This window comes from Trachinotus anak, unplaced genomic scaffold (assembly GCF_046630095.1).
Source record: "Trachinotus anak isolate AG129_WGS33_773 ecotype Australia unplaced genomic scaffold, CSIRO_AGI_Tana_v1 ptg000016l, whole genome shotgun sequence".
NCBI lineage: Eukaryota > Metazoa > Chordata > Actinopteri > Carangiformes > Carangidae > Trachinotus > Trachinotus anak.
In genome coordinates this window covers 21,458,834-21,475,302 of record NW_027273867.1, presented here as the reverse complement: position 1 = coordinate 21,475,302, position 16,469 = coordinate 21,458,834, and the positions used below count along the sequence as shown (strand labels likewise).

The 16,469-nt window shown below is 39.5% G+C and overlaps 2 protein-coding genes and 1 long non-coding RNA gene across 6 annotated transcripts in view; 1 reads left to right on the top strand and 2 right to left on the bottom strand.

Annotated features, from left to right (window-relative positions):
* The first annotated feature begins 723 nt into the window (after positions 1-723).
* On the top strand, positions 724-6,413 carry illr4 (immune-related, lectin-like receptor 4). 2 transcript variants are annotated; one of them, XM_071499597.1, is made up of 8 exons: positions 724-857; positions 1,308-1,398; positions 3,650-3,772; positions 4,203-4,280; positions 4,572-4,643; positions 4,936-5,087; positions 5,202-5,326; positions 5,416-6,413. In XM_071499597.1, the coding sequence occupies exons 2-8, from the start codon at positions 1,371-1,373 to the stop codon at positions 5,633-5,635; spliced, it is 798 nt and encodes a 265-aa protein (XP_071355698.1). In that variant the 5' UTR covers positions 724-857; positions 1,308-1,370; the 3' UTR covers positions 5,636-6,413. The 2 variants fall into 2 exon arrangements, with proteins under 2 accessions (XP_071355698.1, XP_071355697.1); XM_071499596.1 differs by lacking the exon at positions 724-857 and adding an exon at positions 1,007-1,143.
* On the bottom strand, positions 1,620-4,987 carry LOC139633726 (uncharacterized). Its single transcript, XR_011693809.1, has 6 exons — positions 4,851-4,987; positions 4,745-4,780; positions 4,389-4,504; positions 4,172-4,259; positions 2,734-2,853; positions 1,620-2,363 (listed from the first exon to the last, which is right to left on the bottom strand). It is a non-coding gene; the product is annotated as an uncharacterized lncRNA (long non-coding RNA).
* Positions 6,414-7,200: 787 nt separating the features above from the next.
* The window catches only part of LOC139633722 (uncharacterized), a 32,308-nt gene continuing 23,039 nt past the window's right edge, over positions 7,201-16,469 (bottom strand). For 2 of the 3 annotated variants that reach the window (XM_071499592.1, XM_071499594.1), the window contains exons 29-47: positions 16,264-16,458; positions 15,758-15,908; positions 15,387-15,502; positions 14,830-14,976; positions 13,964-14,114; positions 13,629-13,801; positions 13,357-13,492; positions 12,623-12,742; positions 12,485-12,522; positions 12,202-12,319; positions 11,879-11,991; positions 11,459-11,675; positions 10,817-11,019; positions 10,560-10,731; positions 9,843-9,994; positions 9,240-9,344; positions 8,893-9,145; positions 8,664-8,787; positions 7,201-7,703 (exon numbers count right to left, since the gene is read on the bottom strand). In XM_071499592.1, coding sequence (XP_071355693.1) covers positions 7,541-7,703; positions 8,664-8,787; positions 8,893-9,145; positions 9,240-9,344; positions 9,843-9,994; positions 10,560-10,731; positions 10,817-11,019; positions 11,459-11,675; positions 11,879-11,991; positions 12,202-12,319; positions 12,485-12,522; positions 12,623-12,742; positions 13,357-13,492; positions 13,629-13,801; positions 13,964-14,114; positions 14,830-14,976; positions 15,387-15,502; positions 15,758-15,908; positions 16,264-16,458 — 2,847 coding nt within the window. In that variant the 3' untranslated portion in view covers positions 7,201-7,540. Of the gene's footprint in view, positions 7,704-8,663; positions 8,788-8,892; positions 9,146-9,238; positions 9,345-9,842; positions 9,995-10,559; positions 10,732-10,816; positions 11,020-11,458; positions 11,676-11,878; positions 11,992-12,201; positions 12,320-12,484; positions 12,523-12,622; positions 12,743-13,356; positions 13,493-13,628; positions 13,802-13,963; positions 14,115-14,829; positions 14,977-15,386; positions 15,503-15,757; positions 15,909-16,263; positions 16,459-16,469 lie in introns of all 3 variants that reach the window. The other variant, XM_071499593.1, reaches the window with a different exon arrangement.

Below are 16,469 nucleotides of genomic sequence, written 5' to 3'. Positions count from 1 at the left end.
CACACAGACATAAAAAAACAGCAAATACTAGAGTCAATGAACGATAAACATGACTGCACACAGTATGTCTGCTACTTCACTGTAAAGTCCAGTCTCAGTGTCGGTGACCTGGAGGCTTCAGGTTTCCACATCAAACATGAGTGAGCTGCATCATGGACCATGATTCGCTTCAAGACCAGTTTTGATTTCACAAAATCATTCTTCTATGTGCACATTTAAACATCAGACTTAAGATGAAAACAGCCTGACAGTGTCAGACAAGTCAACAAAGTGACACGTTTTTTAGTGGAGGGGGACTTTAAAACAGCCACTAAAGGAAACCATCACATGACAGACGACACACAATGACAACAACCAGTGACTGTACAGAATTATTCAGCTTGTCTTCTTAATTTGTACCACAGCAGCACAGGTCACCTGAAAACTGTTTTCACTCTTTTCCAGCATAAGCCTCTTTTAAATATGCTTGTTTTATTTATAAGGTTTTTTTGCATGGACTTGCCCCAGCACCTGTAAACGAATCCATCAAACAGAGGGCTGACAGTGGCATTGGCACTCGGGCGACCAGTAGAGGGGACTGTGAGGTGTCTCATAGACAAACAACCAGTAACCAGTACAGATCATCATTTCCAAGAAGAAGAAGAAATAGGACTAAATGATTTCTCATGTTATCTATGAAATACTTCCTCTTTTCTCATACAGGAAGTCAGGTTTGAGTTTAAACAGTTTTTGAGCTCATCGCTTGTAAAAAAAAAAAAAAAAAAAAAAAGTTTCCTGTCAATTCAAACTTAAGGAAGTTGTTTGAAGTTGACTGCATCAGCGGTTGTCGACAAAATCAACAGACTCTTTGATTTTTGGTGAGATGAAACTTTTCAGTTTTAAACTAAATAAATTATGAACTTTTCAGTTACAGAATTTAAATCATTTTTTAATATAAATGTATTTTAATTGTTACAATTCAACAGTTATTTAAACATAAGAACCGGGGTTCGGGGAACTAGGTTGTCCAGCGCATCTTTGAGGAAGTTTATTTTTACAGACTGATGTCAAGCACTTAAGTCACTGTGGTAGAATAGTTGGTGGAGAGATGCACATTGGTGTGAAGTTAAAAACCTTAAACAGCAGGAGGGTGACATTAAACTGGTGAGTCTTAAATATGATGCTTCTATGACTGATTGTAACATTTTCTTTATACGCTGATTGTTGTGATTGTGTTTTTATATTGATTAGAGCCATTGCAAAATGTGTGAGAATGAATAAACAAATAAATAAATGAACTGAGGGAAATGAATGTTTTATTCATTCAGAGAAAGTTTCTTCATCGACTGACAGCTCTAACACTGAAGTCAGGATCCTGAAGACTCAGCACAATGAGCCGTCCACAGGGCGACACAGAGGGTAATAACCAGGGATGTGGTGGCAAATCAACAGCAGCGGCTCTTTCACAGGAGCGTGTAAAAAGTTTGATGATAAAACTTGTGTAGTGAGGACTGAGACTGAGTATATGTGGGAAGGTTCGGAGTCAGTATAAATGAAAAAGTTGTTTAGTTCACATGTTTATATTTTTGTAAATGGAGCAACGAGGAGTAGTATAGTTATCACAATCAATGGCAGCGGGATTTAGGGTCTGGCAGTTTGACATTTGCAAAGAAACTACAGATCATCATTTCCAAGAAGAAGAAGAAATAGGACTAAATGATTTCTCAAGTTATCTATGAAATACTTCCTCTTTTCTCATACAGGAAGTCAGGTTTGAGTTTTAACCAATAAGAACCCGGACCCATTTCCCCTTAAAGGAAAATTATGGGGAATATAAAACAGACCAAATGGACCACACAGAACACATTTCTAATTTGTTTTTTAAATTCTGACCCCTACTGGCAAAGATCTGGAAAGTTACATATAAGTCACACTGGGCGTTTATAGTAAATGTATTCCTTATTTGAAAATAAATCAGCTTGACAGTTTTTTTTGTTCAGTAACATATATTTGTATTTTTATTAGCATTTCCATAAGATACAATAACATTATAACTTTAATGTTCAAGTTTAACAAAAAAAATATTTGTCTGATTGTTCCTTGGACAGTTTCTTTTACAGTTTCTTGTACAGTTGCTCTGTCAGTTCTTTGGTCAGTTTTGCTGCCCTGGGTTCATGTTTGTTTGTGGTGCTTCATCTAAATCATTTGATTCACTGTCTGAATCACCACACCCACTTGACTCATCGCTCTCCATGTCTTTTTTGCTGGGAGTGTAATCTGGGTCTTCAGGGTCTTCATCTGAGCTATCTTCACATCCCTCAAAGTCACTGTCATCTCCAAAGATGACATCTAGTGCATTCTGAACACTGTAGCGTTTGGCCATACTACAAAAAAATTTATAGAATTACATTGAATTAGGAGCACCGTAAAATCGTGTTTAATTTACTTACAGATATTCAAAAATTGTTTTGTAACATATATTATGTATATATTATATAATTTTATAAATTTAACATTGTTATATTTGTTTAAATGTGCTTTGAATTGAACATTTTTCTTATTGTAACAAATACGTCACATCATATTTTCCATGACTATGTTAAGGTTAAATGCCCGATGTGACATCAATGTCACCACAATGTTGTTGTAACTTGTTTTATATCAATTTCTTCAGGAAATGTTGTCAGAACATGTTAAATGTAATATTTGACATCTTATTTAAGCATCAGAATTGATAAATCGGTTGAAACATACCTTTAGTTACTAAAAATAAGATGATTTGGTCAGGTGTGTTTACCCTGCACACGGCTATCTTGAAATTCACAGAGTGTCATGTGACTGCACCAGGAAGTTACAAACATGTCACTTTGGGACCTAATGAGGTAAAGTCAAGGATAAAGCTGTGTGAGAAAGTTTGCAGGACATTTAAAGTCACAGTGACACCTGTGTCACTGTGGGTTCTTATGACAGTTTTTGAGCTCATCGCTTGTTAAAAAAAAAAAAAAAACGTTTACTGTCAATTCAAACTTGAAGATAATTGCTATTTAAAACAGACATACTTCACAGGTACTGCAGGATTTAGAGATAAACATGAACGTAGACCAAGTTTAAGCTGATGGAAATGAAACCCTTTCCTAAAAGTCAGAGTTTTAACGTGTAAACTGGAGATGTACTGACAGGTGTATTTGATGAGTTTGAGGTAAAGTCAGATAACTGCATGCTGAGATATATTTAGAGTTTTTCTCAGCAGAGCATAAGTGAGAAAACAGACTTGTTTTCTGTCAATGTGAAAATCTGCACTAAATGTTCCACTGACTAAAAAAACTTCACAAATGCAAGTTACCTCATTCATAAAGGAAACAGTGGCTACTACAGTATTATTGCCCCATATGGCCAAAAGTATGTGGACAGCATTTGTAATTGCTGCGTTGATCATCTCAGTGGCAGAAATGTCGTTTGTGTGTTTCTGCACAATGTACATTTATCTGTTTAAGAATTTATTTTTAAATAGATAAATAAATAAATAATAATACTTTGTTTGTGTAGCACTCTTCAATAAAAGTGACAAATTGTTTCACGAGTCAGATATAAAATATCCAAACAAATCAAATATGCTTCTGCATGTTTCACACCCCCTCTGACATCTCTGTCGCCTCTAAATGTTCAACAGGTGAAGCTCCTGCCTCCCAACAAGCAAACTCAGCCAAGGGGTCAAAGGTCACATCAGAGAGAGTGGCCCTGCTGGTTCTCTCTGCTTTCCTGGCAGCTGCTGTCATTGTGATTTACCGCGTCTGTGAGTTTCTACAGTTTTGTTAAAGCACTTTCACATTCACAACAGTCAACTGGCTGATTTAAATGAACGGAGCAGCAGAAACGTGCAGACTCACCGTGTTATAATATAAAACCACAGGTAGAACACAGGTTTTTATGCAGTGGTGCAATAACATACTGTAGATACAACTGAACAACTACATGTGAAGAAAATCACAACAGACCAGCACCTGACATATCATACTTCATGTTATGGATTTGACTTTTTAGAGCTTCTTTTCTTTCGCACATTTTTGCTATTTGTTTGGAGTCAAAACTCCGGCTCGTGGAGTTCATACAAACATCATCACTCTGAATTCATCTTTACAAGAGTTTCTTCTACAAACCAGACAGTGATCATTGTTCATTTCTGAGTACTGACCTTCACTGAATGCTGTCTGCTTTAAAACCAGCTTCAGATCATTTCCAAACCAAGAAAAATCTCCAAGCACTGAGAGACGAGTATGAAGCTGTAAAAAGAAACCTCACAGGTGAGTCTATCAAAAACTGTCAAAAAGCTTCAGTCCTAAAAGTCTCACACAACTCCGTCAGGTCACTTTAACATGTGACACATTGTGGATAAAAGGTGGATTGTTCACCTTCTTTAGTTCAGCTCCTCCAGGTGACAGACGGCAGATGTTTCTCTCTTTTCCAGCGACTTCTCGTCATGTTTCTACTCAGTGTGGAAGATTTTTGTTCTTTGTTTGTTCAGGTTCTGAAGAAAGAGATGATCCTGATGAATGACTGATGAAGTGAAATCTTTTTATTCTCTTTTATAACAGAGAGAGTCAGTGAAACAAAACCACCCAACACTTTGCAGCTGACGTGTCCAAATCCTCCTGAAGTAAAAAAGGGTAAGTTATTGATTTTCCTTTCACATATTTGCATCAGCTGATGATTAAAGAAACACTGATGGACCGACAGATGCAGTGAGTTAGACTGTAGCTGCAGTTACCTGCTGGGTGCCTTGCTCAAGGGCAGAGTCTTGTACCTGTGAAGGAGAAAACTCTTCCTTCACTTGCTCTGATTGTCTCCGCTGTTCTCAGATTCAGACTCTTTACCTTTAAAGTTCCTGCTGTTTCCAAATCACATGTAAACACTGATTTCTTCCACCTGACTGAAGTTTTTGCTGTAATCTCTTCAAAGATGAGCAACATCTGAGGTGTGAAGGAGGATGGGAGCAACATGGAGAAATGTGCTATCTCTTCTCCACTTGGTCTACACCCTGGACAGAGAGCAGAAATAGATGCGAACAACAGGGAGGAGACCTGGTTAAGATAGACAGCGAAGAGGAGCAGGTATAAAACACTGCTGCAGGTTCTTCTTCTCATGTTTTATCACGTCTTTATCTTTCATCGTCTCAGCACAGAAAAGTCATGTCAGAGTAAATTTCATCAACATTTCCTCTTCAGAGATTCCTGGAGAAAAGACTGAGAGAAAAGATGAGCACACCTGAAGACAAGTTCTGGATCGGACTGACAGACTCAAAGACAGAGGGCGAGTGGTTGTGGGTGGACGGCTCACGACTGGACACAAGGTTTGATTGTTGTGAAAACATTTTTGTTCATTTCAGGTCAAAGTTACCAGTTTTATTAAGTCAAGTTGTTTGTGTTCCTCATCTCTTAGTTTGAGTTATTGGAGCAACAAAGAGCCGGACAACTGGACAGGGGAGAATCCTGATGGAGAGGACTGTGTGAGGATGGGGTTGAAAGCTGGGGCTCATGACCTGAAGTGCTGGTTTGATAAATCCTGTGAAGTCCATCACAGAAGTATTTGTGAGAAACAAGCAAAAACTCAACAGTATACGATCACGTGTCTGAAATCCAGTTCAGCTTCTGTGGCATGATGCTATTTTTGATAAAGCTAATGTTAAAAACAATAGAAGCGCTTGCAAACATTTACAGATATACAAATATACCTTGAATAATGTTCGAATAATATTTTTTGTCTCATGTTTTTTTTTTTTTTTTTATACAAAAGTTTTGTTAACTTGTTAAAAGTTCTTTCAATCCCATCTCCTCTCTCTCCATTCAGAATCTATGAACAATAAACTGCTGGAAACAGGACGTCTGTTACTTCTCTGTAAAGTCTAAGTTTCATACTCAGCCTAATCTGACATCTACAGTCAGTCATAAATAAGTAGAACTTAATTGGGGAGGATGGTTATGTTGTAAAATCTGTTGCAATTGACAGAATTAATTTTTCATTACTAAGAAAAACAACAAATATTTTACAGCCTTTCAAACTTCCAAAAAATGAGTGATTAATAGTCAAAATTTAAATTTTGGCCTCAGTTTAGCAGTTATCACTTATAGTTTTATTCATGTTTTATTTTTTATTTTATTTTTGTAAAAAGCCAAACAGAAGCAAGCCTCATGGGAGAAGTATTTCTACACCTGAAGTGAAATAACAAGACAACAAAAAGCACCACGTTGATCATGAGGATTCATATTAATAAGACTCTGTTCAAAAAAAGTTATTTCCATATTGGCATTGCTTAAGATTTCTAAAGATAAACATCTTTGGAATAAGTTTATTGCTGTTGTCACATTGTGAGTTTGTCTCATGGATAAATATCTGTACATTGAGAGACTGATTAATGAATAAATATGTTTAATGTCTGAGATTAGTCTATCGCTGGTTCACCAGAGTGAAGACTGATAACAATCACTGACACCTGCTGACCAGTGGCACCAAACCATGAAAGAAGAAGAAAACAATTGTCATAGTTTGTGGTTATCATTGATGTGGAACGAGTTTGTAGAGAGCAGTAAAAACAAACAGCAAGTTGTCAGCTGTTTTCATTTGTCTGGGGAAACGTTTCCCCAGTATTGTTTTAATGAATATCCTTACAACAGTTTGACACTGTTACTCAGTATGTTTTTTTTAGTTGGAAAAAAAAACAAAAAAACAAAAAAAAAAAACAAACAAACACAAAATGTTTTTTTACTCGTCCAATATTGTCATTCATTTGGCCCCTGTTCACTTTCTTTTAGCTGTTTTTGGTCCCCACCAACTTCAAATGCTCATCAGCTGGTCTTTAACCTAGTGTGGTGCTGAGTGGGTCGTGTACTGAGGGTTTTTAGAGCCATTTCTGTGAAAACAACCTAATGAGAGCAGTGAGAGTGAAAACTAAATAAAGTCGCAGCTGCTCAGCTGAACAAAGAGCTGAAACTCACTCTGTAAAGTAGAGCAGATATTAACATTGTTTTTAAATACACTGCTATTAAAAACTATTGAATATAGCTCCTTAATGTTGGACAGGAACTAGTTGAACTTAAACATCTGTCCTAAGTGTGACACTGTTAGTTCCAGCTAAGCCATGACCTTTGTGAAACCAGCAGCTGAACTGTGCAAAACAAATCAAATCCAAAGAGGGAATCTAAAATGTTGTGAAACAAAAGCAGTTCATCATTTTTGAAAACCATCAGTTTATTCAATCAAGTTATGTTAATACGAGACAGAAGAAACTGCAAAACATGGATGTGAACTCATTGTTTGGAGAAAAAGAAAAAAAAAAAAAAAAAGTCATGTCAAAAGCTGCTGATGACAGGTCTCTTCTTTGCAGGCCAACAAACTGTAGGTGTTGGTGTGAGAGACTTAATTTGACTCTGTTCGATGGAATGTTTACACAATTTAAACATTTTTAAACTCAAACTGATGCTCAACTCTACACACAGAAAAAAATAAAAAAAAAGTCATTTAGCTGCCTTCATCTTTCTGCCTTCATCTGTAACCGTTGGTCCGTCTTCTACCTTGAATTGAGCTCTCTGACGGTGAGGATTCGTACGAGCATGGCCTCCATGGTGCTGTCGTCCAGAGGGGTGGAGGCGAACCACAGAGGGCTGCTGGGAACACAGCAGTGCTCTGGCTGAAGGTAGAACAAGTCGCTGCTCTGACTCACGGAGTCCGGGCTGAATGGAAACAGAGAGGACGTCACAATTCAAGATGGTCGTTATGTTCAGTCACAACACGTCATCACCTCCTTTCCTGTCTCCCTTTACTTTACCAGCCCAGTTTTTGTTTTTTAAAAAAAAACCACAAAAATACTATTTATCTTTTTCAAGAGGAGCCACTATTCACATTTTATAATTCGGCCTCCTTAGAGAGGAGTTTTGGAGCGATGTCAGGGAGGTGAGTGTGCAGGCAGAGGGCTGAAAATGACCCAGATTACTGGGATTTTACAAGGAGATCAACATGAGCTTCATGTGCCCGAAACTGCACAAATGGCTGAAGTAACAAGTAGAAAATGTTCATTGTCTCAAGAAAGAAACCTGCATGAATAAAAAGCAGTGTGGTTGAAACCTTGTGAGATGGAGAAAAACACAAACACCAGAAGATGTATTGTCCAGCAGGGCACATGTCCTTCTCCAACTATTGTTGTGTGTCTTACTCACTGGACAGTCTCCTATAAGTTATGCTTCTCTGCAGTTTTATCTCTCAGACCTTGGTTACCTTAGTTACCGAGGATAAAGATGGCTCCATCTGGACACCGTCAGTCACAGGAGAAGCTAAATCTCAGGAATTAGGATGAAGTCCTCCTTTACTGTTTTAAGATGATTGCAAATTCAATTATAGCTCTAGATTTTTTCCTCTGTTTTAACATAAAAATACATTAAATTTAAAAAAAGTGCTCTCCAGAAATATGAATTGAGGCACAAATGACAGACAAGAACTCTAGAAAAACAAAAAAAAACAAACAAAAAAAAAAAAAAAAAAAAAAAAAGAGAAAGAAAAAATTGCTAATTTTAAGACAGTTAATATCACCCGAACTGTCTGTAATGAGCATTTGTTACCATCCCATGAAATAAGGTAGCAGAAGATAACAGCACAATCTAAATAAAAGCACATAAATCTGAGAGTCAGACACTCACCACTTGGAGAGGTAGAACTCGTATAGTCTGACCGGGCAGCGAAGAGGGTTCTCTGTGTTTTCCATCATCTCCAGGAAATTCTCTCTAGTCTGATGTTTCTTACGTCTTTTAGCTGGGACTCCGTCTGACACACACACACACACACACACACACACACACACGTGAAGTAAAATGACACAAATCTGATATGAAGAGGAAGTAAGCAGTTGACCCTCAGCCGCACTGGTACCTGGCTCCGCCTCGTTTATGGATATGGGCGGGCAGAGGCGCAGGAAGGTGGTCTTGGTGTTGTCTGTGTTGGTTTTGGTGCAGCGCTTGATGAGGGCGAAGGACAGCCGGCGGTGCTGCTCCACCGCGGTGAAGCCGCAGTACTTGCAGCAGAAGAAGAGCAGAGTGTTGAGGAGGACGATGGGGGAGTACGCCCCCAACTGCTTACAGTCCCAAAGAAACTCCTCCTCCACACGGGAATGGATGTAACCTGCCGAGGAGAACAGAGAGCTGAGATACATCTGGTCACTTTGAGTCGATCAGAACAAAATAAATGAATTAACAATAATTATAGGACAATAACTCACCACTGGCTGTGACTGACGGTTTGAGGATCTTGGTGAACTCAGTGGAGAACTTATTGTAGATCAGATCACTGAATATGTTCTCCATTCGACCGTTCTCAAACATATACTACAGAGAAAACAAACAAAAATAAAAAAATACTCAGACAAAAACAGAACTGTGTTAATATGTCCCAGTCTATGTCTAATTTATTGGCACATTGTTCATAGACTCAGTAATTAGTTAATTAAAAAATATTTAGATATATACATATATTACAGCGTAAAATGCCACGAAGCACAAAGAATAAACTGCAAACACTGTTCAACATGTAACCGTAACAAGAAGTTTTTTTACTAAGAAATAAGCTGAAAATTGAACATTTTAAAGGATATTATTTATCCTGCAGCATGAATTCAGTCACAATGCTTTTTATAGCTTTTAGTTTTTCTGAGTTCTCTGCACAATATCCCAAATTTAAATAATTATTCACTAATTTATAAAAACATAATTATTTCATTTGTGTGACAGTAAATTAAGTCAGACATACAGACTGACCAAAAGGTCCTTGATACTACCCTAATACAGGCTGGAGCTTTATGTTTGTGTGCTATGTTGTTGTCTCACCAGCTGGATGCTGAGGCAGAGGTAGAACAGGCTGTCGGGGGAGTACGGCGCTCCATCAGGTTGCTTCACCTCAGCGATGAAGCGGCAGAGGCCGTTGCTCAGTTCAGCCCCGGAGCAGTGAAGAACATCCTCCTTTAACCGCACAGCATGTGCTGATGGATGAGAATGCAGGTCAGTGCAGGGCCTGGTGTTCATGGTGCTGCTCATCTAACTTTCGCCAAAATCATTTCATTTAAAAAAGTATGAATTTAACTCTGATAATTGCACTCATATTTTGAAATAAAGTGAGTTCTGAGTCTAGTTTCATCATATGATCACCAACGACGTGATCATAACAGTTATTATATGAAGACTTAAAAATACAGACATAAAAACAATGCACCATATAGTGTCAATAAACTGAGTGCACAGGCTGTTTCAGTTGTGAAACTACTATGACTCAAGGTTGTTATGCTGCCACCAACAAGCCATAAACAAGTTGCAGGAGATATGGTCACAATCTCCTGTGTCAAACACCAAAGCAGCGTCCCTGTTTCTCAACACAGGTCAACATGCACGACCCACCAACATCTGTTTAAACCTGTATTTCTGAACAGGTTTTGAGTTACTGAGCCTGCAGCAACTTACATTACATTTTAAACTTGCTTCAAGCAACTGAAATCCTGGGCTTACTGACAAGTGAATTGTAAAAAAAAAAAAAAAAAAAAAAAATCATACAAGAAACAGGGTCCAGGTCGGTCTGTGACTCCCTCCACTGAATCCATCTCTTCCACGCATCAGTCCCACACTGACTCTTCAGTCCGTGCTGCTTCTTCAACACGACCTTAGGAAAGTCTCTGTGCGATGTCTCCTCTTTAGCTGCCTTAGACGACTGTTGCGCCTTTGAAGTCTTTGATAGAGAAGAGACACAACTTTACACCACAGAAAGATGAGACCACAGCCTCTGAGCTGCTCTCACTCAGGTGATTTCTTACCTTATTCTTGTTGAGGACTTTGCCCAGAGTTTGGTGTAATAGTGGAGGAGCAGGAGCAGGGCGCGGTGAGCTCTGGGGATCCTCTCTCGTCTCCAGAGCAGGAGGAGGAGCTGAAGTGTGTGGTCGACTGGTTGAGTCCTGCTGGCTGCTGAAACCACCCAGATCTTCTTTAACCAAGTCATCCCTGCAGCTACTGGTGAGGTCTGAAAATAATGACCAGTTAGTGTTGTGTGTGTGTGTGTGTGTGTGTGTGTGTGTGTGTGTGTGTGAGTGAGTGAGTGAGTGAGTGAGTGTGAGAGTGAGAGAGTGAGAGAGAGAGAGAGAGAGAGAGAGAGAGAGAGAGAGAGAGAGAGAGAGAGAGAGAGAGAGAGAGAGAGAGAGAGAGAGAGAGAGAGAGAGAGAGAGTCCTGATGGCAGCCCAGTTAACTAAATACAGCCGGCCGACACTCATTGAGTGAAAAGGAGTAAGAAAAGCTGTTAGTTTTGTGGTTTGGTCATTTTAAGTCAAGACTTTGTAAAGCTTACATGCAGGTTATGTGTACGTGGTCTATATGAAAAGCTCCAACAAGCCTTTCCCTTGTCTACACACATAAAACTACAATGATTTCACATTATTAAACTGAAATTAAATTCCTGTCTTACCCTTAAGGGTCTCAGGTTCTTCTGTTTCTCCTTCTTTGGTCACCTCTCCAGCCTTCTGCCCATCCTCGCTCTCCTTCCCATCATCCTGCTTAGTCTCCATCTTGGACCTGAAGCTGAGTTTCCCCTCAGACGGTTCCGGCTGGATCTTCTCTGTCATGGCTTTAATCGTTGGCTCAGGGACATCCGCCGTCACAGGGAAGAAAATGGGCACAGGCAGCTGAGGGAGGCACAGTTTGGCAAAGACAGACTTAAGAATCTACCAGTGGCACCTGGAGGCAGTGCTTCTTCAGTTTCTCACCATCAAAAAACAAGAGCTGAAAGATGAAAAAGGATGAATGAGAGTGTTTGTCTCGTAGTGAGAGCCCTGATGTTTGGCGTTTGTATGTGAGATCAAAGTAAATAAGGTTTCAGGTATTTTACCGGTAACGGCAGCCCCACAGGCTTTGGGGTATACTGGCTGTACATGTTCATAGGTAGGGGGACGTACACCGGCACTGGGACAGGCAGCACTATGACCTTGGGAACAAAGTTGTCTTCAAACAACAGAGAGAAAACATACAACCTTAAATCTCTTTTTTTTGGAAAGAAGATGTGTTTGTACATCTTAGTTTTTGTATATTTTTCAAAAAAAGGAAAAAACCTAAACAGGGGTACAGCTTGAAACTGGATATTTGAAGATTTTATTTCTAAAAAGTCACTGTATGACAAGTTTCTTTGGCTGAGGATTTAAAGGTTCATTTTACCTGTTTGTGATTCTGTGTCGACAGTCTGTGTTGTACAGGAGACCCCTTTGTTGTGGACCAACGGTGTGCAGAGCATGGACTTGTTCTTCAGTTCCTTGGGGACTGTTTGAATACTGGCCTGGAAAGAGACACGTTCAACGCCGATAACAAAGATTGTACATCTTAAAAATGATCATACAGCTGTTAACATCAGGTTGTATTGAGGTTATAACCTGGATGACTGGATGTCAAACACAGAAAGGTGATAACCATGTGGAGGACTTGATTTTCAGAGTGAACTTACGTGTCCAATGACCTTAGTTTGAATGTCAGGGATCGAGTCTGCAGAGATGTGACAGAGAATGAGTCAGAAAAAACAAATATATCAACATGGATGAAATCTGGAGTCCACTAGTCTGTGTGTATCTGTGTGTGATTGTACCATGTTGTGCAGTGCTGGAAGAGGCACTGGTCTGTCTAGCCAGAGCACTAGCAAGCGAGATAACGTTAGCGATGACGGGGGAGGACTCCGCTGCACCTGAGGACCTGGGAGGTGAAGAGACTGCGGATAAGAAACAGAGGAGTCAGCAGGTGCTGTTAGTGATCAGTCCCACCACATTTTAACTGAGCGCCTAAACATTAAAGTCAAAACCCAAGAGGACATTACAGCAGTCCACGTGCTGCAGCCAGGCAATGAAAACACAACTGATTCCTGACTTAAATCATGTTGGAGACTGTTTGTTACAATCTGAGTTCTCAAGTTTGCCATATGTCAGTGGCAGTGAATTACACTGTAGGGTTTCCTAGACATTACTGCACTCGTTATAAAAGTCCTTGCTACCACAGTAAAGCAAAAGAAATAAAATCATAACATTTCCTTGTTTGTTAAGAGAGCTCTTATGATGCCCAGCGCTCTACATGGGCTCAAAACAAGGAGGCAGCACATCAGATATGAGCCTTAGCCACTATTTCTGGACTCAGGTCCATTCAGTTTTCCTTAGGGTCCAATGAGGCTCAAATCATGTACTTGTTCGGCTCTGATTTCTAAAAAAAAAAAAAAAAAAAAAAAAAAAAAAATCATATCTGCTTCACCTTTGGCCCAAGAGAACCATAAATTCAGACATAAAGAGCAATAAAACAGATCAACCAACATCACACTGCAACAGCGACACATACCCGCGTTGATCATCTGGACCTTTTTATTACAGAAGTGTAGGAGACATTTCAGGTCACAGAAGTGTTTGACCTCCCCCAGCAAAGGAAGACTCTGCCTCAGTTTCCCTTTACGACTGCAGGTGTCACACTGAGCGACCTGGCAGAAAGCAGAGTCAAAATAAGTCAACTTGCACTGAGCAAATAAGAGGAGAGAAAAAAAATTTAAAAATCAGACAAGACTTTGTTTAAAAACTACACTTGCACGATGTGGGACAGCGTCCACCTCAACTTACGCGGCAGAAGAGCATGTTGTAGTTTGCGCTGCAGTCTTCACAGCAGAACTCCTCGTCTTTGCCTTCGTACTTTGCTGTCACCACCGTCCTGGAGATGGAGTGGCAGTACGCACACGAGCGACAGTGTTTCCCCCACTCCTGCTCCAGGTCATGACGAAAGAGCATCTTGCAGCCTGAGAGGAGAGAGAGATGAGCACTTTTACTGTCTGTTAATAAGTAAAGTTTGGTTAAAAACAAGTGAACCTGGCCATCAACGCTGCATCTTATATCCTAATATCAAACAATATAACAAACCAGGCTAAACAATCATTACCCATGTTCGCCTGTCTCCTTACCGTCACTGCAGAAGTAACAGTCTTTGCCGTCAACCCTCTTGGTGTCTCTGATGATCCGCTCGTACTTGCAGTATTCACACTTGCCCATGATGTTGTTGACCCTCTTAAACTCTTGAGAACAGGCCAGGCTACACACGAAGTTCATTTTGCACTATGTGCACACAGAGAGTGGATTTTAACAAACATATTTACACATGTCACACTGTACATTACAGTCACCAAGCTACTGAGAGGAGAGTTTAACAGCTGGCAGGATAATACTGTCATAATAAAACTGTGCACAATTGATGGAGGAACATGAATTTCCTCCAAGGGTTTAAATGTGCTATATTTAAATAGACATGGTTTCTTGCTGGTAGCGTGTTGTGGTGGTTTACAAGACAAGAGGTTAGTAAACGTTCTGAGCAGCGGTACGTCTTCATCCTCTCATGCTGAACTGAGGGCAGACTGGACTCTACAGTGACTCAAAGCACTTTTACGAAAACAGGACAGACTGGAGCTAGCTGGTTAGCATGCTAACTTCAGTAGAGGAAATGATGAATAATGGCGTTGCTTCCCACCGCTGGGGACAGCTAAGAGGAATTAAGTTTGATGCTGAACTCGCTAAGTTTCCTCTAAACTGATAGGCAAACAGGTGTTTATGATAACACTGACTGTATAGCAATAGAAAAAAAAAAAACAAAAAAACAAAAAACACTTTCATATATCACCTTTAACTGGTAATCACACTTTGCTCAAGGGTACTTTAACAGCAGTGATTAAATAAAGGAGAATGTACTTTACAATAGATCAATGTCCAACACAACATGTGCTGCCAACACTCTCAGATCATATCCATCCATTTCAAAGAAACAGAGCACACACACCTTTTTCTGGACAACTTTGGGTGTCGTCTTTATGATGCGTCGACACTGGGCACATGGCAGTTTCTCTGGTGGTTTGAGGAAATCACACTGGGTTTGGTCAAAGCCTCCTGTCGGGTTAGAGGCAGCAGTCATGTCTTTCTGTATCTCCTGTGGAAAAGAAAAGCAAAAAAATTAAAAAAAAATAAAACACAAAAAAAACATGCACAGGTTTTAAACAACAAAAAAATAGGACATAGTATTTGATATAACATCACTGATATAACTTTAACTTTAAAGATGAGGACTCTCTTCTCCTTCGATCAATGATACCCTCACATTTCCCAACCGGACGAATCCAAAATCCTCAAAACAGATGTTGGAAAATTGGGGGGGCATCTTTAACTCAGGGTTGTCTTATCGGAATCAGACCTTGGATACAGACACTGTTGGCAGGATTGATTTGTTGTCGGTTTTGGTCTTTTAAAAGCTTTAGCTTTGCAGAAGACTTACTGCACAATAACTTGAAAGAAAATGAAATTCTCCAATTTTACCTTGATATAGTCTGTAGGTTGTTTTACCTTAAAAGTCATGGCACAGGTTAGAGTGCAGAAGTTTCTGATGGAGGCGTCTGACATGGCGAGGTGGCAGGCTGGCACTGTGGTCTTTCCACAGTTATCACAGTTCAGTGAAGTCCCTGTAGACAAGGAGAGGATTCGCATTAGAAACTTTAGATAAGATTGTTAATACATGTTGATCTGAATACTAAGTTCTGAGGTTTCATGGACTAGAATAAAGGTCGTCACAGACCCACTTGGTTTCCACTTACCAAGTTTTATTGCTGCTTTATAATTATCATAACATTAAGGTTTCTTGTCTCAGTCTCAGTAGACAGAGATAAATCAGGAGATAAACAAAGAGCAGCTGTCTTAACAAAATAATGGTCCAGTACCTGATGCACTGACAGCCTGGATCTTTGATGCCATCACACAACTGCTGGTGCAGAAGAGCTCCACCACGTCTTCACTGTTCTTGTTTTCAACCATGTCTGATATAAGTTTATTAGTGTGGCACATGGCACACGGCTGCGGCGTTTGGATTTTCTGCAGCAGCCCAAAAAAAAAAAAAAGCAAAGAGAGAAAATTTTATCCTTTAAGAAATAAGGTGCTCACCTCATCTTGAACAACATAGATAACACATGGATGTTTTCACAAAGTTTTTTCCCTTGTCAATACAACATTTTGTTTAATTTCTCATTTTTATTTTAGCCAGTATAGACTTCACATAACATTTAGGGTTTTATTTCATCTCTTCCCTTAACTTTAATAAATCGATTTATCTCCATGAATAAGAACGAATGAACCAAACCAGATGCTGCTACTAGCCTTTACAAAAACATCTAAAATGTACAAATGTTTTGAATTTTTTTTTTTTTTTTTTACATATATATTTTGTTACCTTTTTGAATTGGGCAAAACACTGTGTACTGCACAGTTTTTTGTTGCCTTCTTCCATCTTGAGCATGAGTGGTGTGTTGCAGCGGGAGTGACAGTTTTCACAGATGGCTAGATTGTTCATGTTGCAGAAACGGAGGAAACAGGGGTCACTGCAGAGCTTGTGGACGACGTCCTGCTGTACGATCTCGTGTTTACTCTGCATGAGGA

Bases quoted from the DNA above. Each gene is read 5' to 3' on its own strand.
- illr4 (XM_071499597.1), top strand. From the start codon at position 1,371: ATGAGCCGTCCACAGGGCGACACAGAGG. The intron at 3,773-4,202 runs GTGAGTTTCTAC...CTTTAAAACCAG, and splicing joins CATTGTGATTTACCGCGTCT to CTTCAGATCATTTCCAAACC. The intron at 4,644-4,935 runs GTAAGTTATTGA...ATCTCTTCAAAG, and splicing joins TCCTCCTGAAGTAAAAAAGG to ATGAGCAACATCTGAGGTGT.